This window comes from Triticum aestivum, chromosome 2B (genome assembly GCF_018294505.1).
Source record: "Triticum aestivum cultivar Chinese Spring chromosome 2B, IWGSC CS RefSeq v2.1, whole genome shotgun sequence".
Taxonomy (NCBI): domain Eukaryota; kingdom Viridiplantae; phylum Streptophyta; class Magnoliopsida; order Poales; family Poaceae; genus Triticum; species Triticum aestivum.
Window position 1 is genome coordinate 200486237 of NC_057798.1, and position 7935 is coordinate 200494171.

General features: G+C 43.4%; 1 protein-coding gene across 2 annotated transcripts; it reads left to right on the forward strand.

Moving 5' to 3' along the window:
• Positions 1-1091: 1091 nt before the first annotated feature.
• On the forward strand, positions 1092-6661 carry LOC123044344 (probable protein S-acyltransferase 22). Of its 2 annotated transcripts, XM_044467070.1 has the most exons (10): positions 1092-1472; positions 1569-1682; positions 3439-3627; positions 3778-3825; positions 3900-3968; positions 4078-4149; positions 4386-4514; positions 4622-4702; positions 5106-5288; positions 5667-6661. In XM_044467070.1, exons 1-10 carry the CDS (start codon positions 1431-1433, stop codon positions 6426-6428), a joined length of 1689 nt encoding a protein of 562 aa, XP_044323005.1. In that variant the 5' UTR covers positions 1092-1430; the 3' UTR covers positions 6429-6661. The 2 variants fall into 2 exon arrangements, with proteins under 2 accessions (XP_044323005.1, XP_044323004.1); XM_044467069.1 differs by having other exon boundaries at positions 1095-1472; positions 3439-3825.
• The last annotated feature ends 1274 nt before the right edge of the window (positions 6662-7935 follow it).

Consider the following 7935-nt stretch of genomic DNA (forward strand, 5'->3'; position numbering starts at 1 on the left):
GTACCATCTGAACGGGTTCTCTGGTAGAAACTATCATAGGACTCATCGGGAACCGTTCAATCTCAAAGACACCATCCTTAGAGTAACGGTTGAGATGGCATTTGGAGCTCTGAAGAATATGTTTAAGATCCTGGATCAGAAGCCATTCCACCCTTACCCTACCCAGACTAAGCTTATTCTTGCATGTTGCATCATTCACAATCGGATCCTACAATGGGATTGTGATGAACTTGTGCCAGAGGAGGAAGATGTGATATCTGATGATGTGATCAGTACCGACCATGGTGTGAAGGCGTTTGGCAACAAAGCGCGTAAGAACAAAAGATTGGTGTGGGTTTAGACAATATGGGATAACAGAGGTCAGACAAGAGTCTGAAGAAGAAGAAGAAGAAGAAGAAGAAGAAGAAGCACAACAACAGAAGAAGAAGAAGAGGAAGAGGAATCAAAACCAGAAGATGATGGACTTCCACCTAGTTGAACTTTTCCCTATTCAGCCATATTGGCTCTTAATAACTTGTACCATCATTTGCTAGTAGTTAGGATAAACTGTCAATTGTTTTCTAGTTAGGACAGAACAATGTTCAGTGTGTGGTAAGGTCACTGCTAATGAGAAGTAGTGATCACATCTGATGCCGTTTGCAACCAAACAACGTGTTGTTTGTGTAACAACAACGACACATTCAATCAAACAACGTGGTAGAAATTGCTTCCCTCATGCATGAAGCCTAATGCAGGCAAGCAAATTACATACATGTATTAATTTTTATTCTGCATTAGCTCAAACAGATCCAACTAAGATAAGTATTCTTTCTGTCCGGAAAAGCTTGTTCCCCTAATGCTAGATACATCCATTTGAGGGACAAGATTGAGACAAATTTTTTTGACGGGGAGAGTACCCAAAATGCCCTGGAACAAACACGTGAACCAAACAAGCAGCTACACCAAAGGTCACTGGGAAGCGCGGCCGTGCTACTGAGCCCCACAGTGACAGGCAGGCAGCGAGTCAGTCGGTCACCCCGGTCCAGCATGCAGAGTCCCCTGCCACTGCCACAGTCTTCCCCATGGCCTATAGCTGCTAGCTTCACGTGAGCGCCCAAAGAAAACCAGCCTTCCCTCCCTCGCTGCTTGATTTGCTTGGCTTCGCTCCCCCTCCACCCCCCGTAAATCTGAGCAGCGCCGCATTTAATGCCCCTTCTCTCCTCCGGTCTCCCTCCCAAACCCCTCCTCCTGCCTCCCGTCCCCTCCCACAGATCAAATCCATGCGCCGGCCGCCGGCCGGCCGCGCTACTTCTTGATTCCTGGAAAGGCCGGACCTTTCTCCCTCTCGCACTGATCGGCGGCGCCCTTTGATGCGAGAATAAGGAGGGTTCCGTTCCGTCAGGCATTTCTTCCGTCTTCTCTCAGCCGTGCTGGTTGTCAGGGGCGAGCCGATGAGGCGGCATGGGTGGCAGCTCCCTTACCACCCTCTCCAGGTCTGTTCTTGCCTCCCCGGCGGTGAAATTTTGTGCATTTTCCCTTCTTTTCCGCGGCGAGGGGCCGACGGACGGATGCTTGCTTGCTTGCTGCAGGTGGTCGCCGTGTCCGTGTTCGTGGCGCTGGCGTTCGCGTTCTACGTCTTCTTCGCGCCCTTTGTTGGGAGGAAGGTCTTCCAGGATGCCGCCATGGGGCTCTACACTCCTCTGGTAATTATACTCTTGCCTGCCCCCTCTTCCTTGCTGACAGGGTGAGTGAACGCCCTGTGGTTTGGCACATTTTGGATCCCAATCTTGGTGCTGCATGATGGGCCCATTAAGCAGTGGTTGCTGGAACTTGGGGGAAGTGCCCAAACAAAGTAGTAGTTCTCACCTTGAAATGGGCTATTTAGCAGTCTTCCATATGCGGTTGAATTTCTGTGTTTGCTCGTTTGTTTGTTGGAGGGTGGTACAAGCTCGCTTCGAGGGTAGTCTTCTGGCCAATTCTGGCATTGTCATGTGACATGCCTAACCCTGCAAGTCATTGTCCTGCATTCGTGGTTGGTAAATTTTGCTTTCTTCTCAAGGTTAGGAGCAGTATATGAGGGCTACTTTCTGAGTTTCTGTATGTGATGGCGGTGCAAACAATGTCGTATTATTAAGGGCAATCAGGAATTATACATTCTGTACTCTTAGTGCTTCTTTGCTCAATCCAATTTAGCAGTACCTTTGGGCAGTTCAGAATTTGTACACTGTTTGGTTGGTAGGCTTTTGTAACTCTGTTTAACGTTATGGTCCATTGATCCGAGGCCGTAGCCCAGGCCAGGAGGAGCCTCTGGGCTGACGCTGTGTCGCTGTCAACGGCACACAGAACCACAAAGATAATGGTGAGAGATAGATTGATAGTTTCCGGAAACCAACGTGATTGCCTCCTTGTATAATGGGTGGCTACACAAGACTGTACTGGAAGGCTGTAATGAAATAGAACTGTCTCTTGCCCAATACATACTCAAAATTAACTAAGGTTCCTGCCTAAGAACATAAAGACTGAAAGGTGCTAGACCCTGGGGTCCTAACCAACCGGGCCACGCCGGCCGTAGGGTTAATCCCCACATTACAGTTTAATTGAGAGAGATGTAATTTAAGTTGTATTTACTACAATTATATTAGTAGTTTCTTGTGGTCCTATCTTTCCGATACCATGGTATGGTTTCGGTGCTGTCTTGTTATAATCATGCCAAGCTGAGAAAGGAGTTTCCTTGGATTAGGTAATGTTATATCCTGCAAATGGACTATCCCTGCATTATTCTTTACTTCTTTGTAGCCCACAGAGTGGCAGCAACATCATGGTCCTGCCCAAGTTCTTTGGAAAATGTTGTATCTATGCTGTAATGAGTTGGTAATATTCATGAGGGCACCTTTTTGGTCTTCAGGCATCTTTTTTAACATCTGTATGCATGTATTACAGAGTGGCATGCATCATCATGCCAGCACACTTTTCCTTTCTTCATGATTAACCATGTATATTTCTTGTTCTTCGGGACGAATATTAACCATGTGCTATTACAGTCAGAAATCAGGGAATCATGGTCTGCTTATGTTTCTGGATGAAATCTGATTTTCTTCAAAACATTACATGATTAAGTTCACAAAACTGAAAATTTATTGTGATGATGGAAGGCACTAAAGCATGATTTAACACCTGGAGGTTGTCGTAGATACACTTCTTTGGGCACACTTAATGCTAACTGCACCTTTCCCTTTTTTTGCCTGATAACACCTTTTCACTACAGTTAAACTCTAAACTATGATTAGGAATTATTGTGAATATGTGGTGATATGACTATTTTATCAAGTCATACCCTTTATTATTATAGAAAATAATCTATTCAGCAGAACCCGATTATGAATTTACTTAGCACTGCAATGGTTAAAGCAGCTGTTTAACTTAACATCTGATAAAAGCGTGTAACCTTCTTTTCTTTAGGTTTTATGTGTATTCTTTCTGTACATCTGGTGTGCTGCGACGGATCCAGCAGATCCAGGGGTCTTCAAATCAAAGAAGTACCAAAGATTGTATGGAGGCTGCAAGCATAGGCGCCTGAAGGAGTCCATACAAGGTGTTTCAGATGTTGGATTACGACTAGAGGGAACTGGAGAAAAGAGAGAACATGAGGTTGCTGATGCTAATGAAAAGTCAATGACTGAACTGAAGAACAAAAGCTCATCTTGCTGCAGTGCAATTTTCTCTGCATTTCTCCTTATATTCCGCCCTCTTTCTTTTGTTTTTTCCTGCTGCCAATCACGTGAATGGTCCTCTGAGCAGCAAGACAGTGAAGATGGGATGTTTTTCTGCAGCCTTTGTGAAGTCGAGGTATGTTTCTTTCACCTGCTGGTGTTGATGTATGCTTTTGCATGCAAGTATTTAACGTGTTGCTTTTTGTGTAGGTGTTGAAGTACAGTAAGCATTGCAGAGTTTGTGACAAATGTGTGGACGGTTTTGATCATCACTGCAGGGTAACATACACCTGAATAAATATATCTCTTTATATATGGTCATGAGCAAGTCTTCTTATTTTAATTAGCAAGTATATATTAACTCTCATGAATTGCTCAATCTCAACAGTGGCTCAACAATTGTATCGGAAAAAGAAACTATAGGAGGTTTTTTCTTCTAATGACAACAGCCCTTTTCTTGGTAAGCTCGTGTTCTCTATCATGCTTTGGTAGATTGTTTTTACAGAAATGCTGCAGATGGCTCTGATCTTAGTATAATCATGTAAGCATTTTCCAGGCATCAACTGCATTCTACAACACAGTTGTTCTTATGCATTTGAATTTGGTCATCATTGTTGGAGAGAGCATTTTATTCCTGGTCCTTTTCATCCTAGTTGACCATTGACAGGTCTGCATGGTTTGTGCACTTTGGACCAGCTTATCCTGCAATCAGCAACTGGAGTATTGGTGCTAGTTCTCTGCTTTGTTCAGCGAAAGGAATTCTCTATGCAGATTGTGTCAAAGCTAGGAAGCAGCTTCTCTGTAGCGCCTTTCATCATTGTGGTGGTATGTTCAATCATCCTACTTCTTTCTAATTCGCTGTTGAAAGTGCTAAGTGTTTTACTCGATCTTTCTTGAACTAGTACTAAAATGATTGATCCTCGTTCACGCAGGCATCCTGTACCATCCTAGCTATGATTGCTTTACTGCCGATTGCTCAACTTCTCTTTTTCCACATCCTTCTCATCAAGAAGGCAAGTCCTGTCACCATCTTATATTTGTAACCATTGTTATACCAGCGCAGCGATTCCATTACTATCCCTGTGCTATTGGCGATTAGCTTATATTTCAAATTCTGAGACCACCTCACTCAAATATTTTGTGGAAAACGTGAACTTGTGACACTTAGCCTGACACTGGGAACATTGATTTGATAACATACATGTAAATATTGAGCAAACAACTGTTATATCACGGGTCCATGATTTTTATGTTATCGTATCACTGATAAACTGCAAAGAAAACAGCGAAAATGAACGGATTACTTAGTTTTTCTCTGAATTAGCAAATATATTTTGACATCATGGATAGTTTGTATTGTTGCCTTTCAAGGTGGTCTATTTTAAAACTAAGTACCATTTTACCAATTTGATGCAGGGAATCAGTACATACGACTACATCATTGCCCTGAGAGAGCAAGAACAAGAAGAGGTTAGTGGGGAGCAGAGTCCACAGATGTCTCATGTAAGCTCCTATGGTGGGCTTAGCAGTACTAGTTCCTTTGGTGCACTCCGTCGTGGTTCATGGTGTACCCCTCCAAGACTGTTTCTTGAAGATCAGGTGAGAACCCTACATCATCGAACTTAATGAATAACGAGACAAAAATTGACATTAGAACTGGCGCTGTTGCTGGAAAAGTGAAGGTGGTTGTTTGCACATCATGTGTTACATTTATAGCCTCAGTAATTACTCATGTGGTGAAGTAATCATAGCTGTTTGATTATTATTTAAACAGTCACGCTGATTGTTGGTATGACTTGGACATCTTGAAATTTCTTGAACTGTTATAATTTAGCATTTGTAAATGGCAACGAATGCACTTAGGTGCCGTTATAAGTTCCGCACACATGGTTATAATAGATAGACGTATTCCCTTTTCTGCATCAGCATTTTCCCCTCAGCTCACAAATAATCTGAAGCACTCAAACTCCTTTGCAGTTTGACGTTATTCCATCAGAGGCTGGTTCTTCACATAACTCCGCTACCAAGAGAAAAGACGAAGAAGTAAGGAGGAAGAAAACCTCAGGGGCTGTGAAAATTAGTCCATGGGCACTGGCTCGTCTTAATGCAGAAGAAGTTTCTCGAGTTGCTGCCGAAGCAAGGAAGAAGTCCAAGGTTTTAGTGCCCATTAGAAGATATGAGTATTCACTCGGTCATGAAACAGACAGTAGCTATGGAGGCATGAGCAGCAGGATTGATCTAGGACCTGATAACATGACCAGAACAAATAGGAGAGGAAGGCCCCATGGTGATCTCTCTCTCAAGCCTGTCGCGAAAATATCTACAGATGCTATCGATAGTAATGGCAATGACATGGTCAGCCTAGCACCGTTGCAACTTGAGGCGCGGAGTGCTTTTCATCCAAGTAGAGCTGCATCTTCCGCCAACGTTGATGGCTCGTCTCCAGATAGCAGTCTGGATTCACCTGATCTGCACTTGTACCGGTTCTCAGGTGTCTCCTCGTCCGCAGCTGAAGACTTGCAGCTGGTAGCTCTCACTGCCCCGGGAAGCACTCCACATCACGGCATTCAGCTGTCTAGATCAACCAGTGACGGGTATGAAGCATCAGGCGGTGAAGACAGCGACCGCATCCCGTCAAGGATAGTGCACCGCTCCTCCAACTGGGCAAGCATCATCCTCAGCACCGATCAGGGTGTGCCCTCGTCGGGCGCCCTTGTGCCGAAGAACAGATTGCCTTAGACTTTCCATGCTCAGCTTCCTTCAGACCCAAGAATGTAAATGGCCTGCAGCGTGTTCTAACTTGTTTGACGCCACCTCCCGTTCCGTAGTTTCGAATCCTGTTGTCTCAGCTATGCATTTTTGGAATTTGGTAAGGTAGAGAATGTAGAATTGTTTCGTTTCGCCGGGGGCTCAAGTGCTTGTAGTTTTTGCTGTGAGATGACAATTTCAAAGATGTTGATATCTTCAGTATCTATCAGGGCCTCGGTTTTTTGGTTTTTGAAACTGCTCTTATTACATCTTAGAGCAACTATTGCCGAGGTTGACTTGCTAGCTTCCTTCCACGTGGCGTGTGAAGAAAACAATGCATAGTTGGCAACTAGGGCGTCTTAGGCATTAAGAAATGCTACGGCCGTGCAGATTCAGTCATCTGAATCATATTTAGCAGCCCACTGTTAAGTACCATCTGACAACGTCCTGATATAAGTACTCTGATCAACCCTTTAGTCACAACCAAGTCAAACGTGTCCGACACACTAAGTAGATCTGAGACTAAGTAACAAATACTGTCATATTGGACGGCACATGAGACAAGGTCAGCTAGTTGAGTCAATTCTGCTTTGGTTAGTGGAGATCAAATTATGCTACCGAGCCCTAACACGTCAGCGTCGCAAGCTTGTGATTGGTCAGATTCAGAACCTATATTCTTAAAGAAAATGGGGGGAAATGCTTGACCATAAGGAAAATGAGGGATTTTCAGGCTAACTATGTGCTATATTTCTTCAGTTCAGTGAAATTGCACCTGTAATGTTTTTCGTTTCAATTTATCAATTACCTTGCACAGGAAAAAAGAAAGAAAGAAGGGGTTGTTCAAATGTTTTACAGTCATTTTGAGGCAAAAAATGCAGTGTAGCTGTCGGTGCGAAGTATCCAGTCGACAGGTACGGACACAAAGCTGAATCTTGCAGTCCTGCTTCATTTGGTTCTCTGCTAAATATAATCGCCTGATTCAACGAATACTACCACAAGTTTATCTTGGGAATAATGCAATCCAGTAGTACTAAATGGAAGTCAATATACCGTGTTCCTGATCTAAGGTTGGAAAATGAGTACATCTGTCATATAAAAACAGCGGTTATCAGTTCAACTACCGCCTCGAGAAAGCATCGCTAGTAAATAAACAAGATAAAAGATGCTTCATATGCACAATCTAAGCTTGAGAGTTGACAAAGTTTTTACTAAACAATGAAAATAGAACACAAGAATCATCATGGACATTTTTCTTGAACCTGGGTTTTCTAGAGTCCAGCAAAGCAAATGGAGAACTCCAATTCTGATGCAAGGAGAATAATTAACCATGTCTCAAGCTCAAAGGAGCTTACATGGCAGTGATCTGTAATGTTGGCACATCAGACTTCTGCAGTGGAAGAATAGGTTAACAAAATAAGCATGACATTCATGTCTTATGTGGTTACCATGTCTCAAACTCAAAATAAGCATCATTTAGAAGACAGAGTTGAAGTCACTG

What these genes read in the sequence shown, in the direction of transcription:
- LOC123044344 (XM_044467069.1), top strand. Translation starts at nt 1,431, where the DNA reads ATGAGGCGGCATGGGTGGCAGCTCCCTTACCACCCTCTCCAG. An exon ending in TGACAACAGCCCTTTTCTTG is followed by an intron (nt 4,150 to 4,385) that starts GTAAGCTCGTGT and finishes ACTTTGGACCAG; the next exon opens with CTTATCCTGCAATCAGCAAC. An exon ending in CGCCTTTCATCATTGTGGTG is followed by an intron (nt 4,515 to 4,621) that starts GTATGTTCAATC and finishes TCGTTCACGCAG; the next exon opens with GCATCCTGTACCATCCTAGC.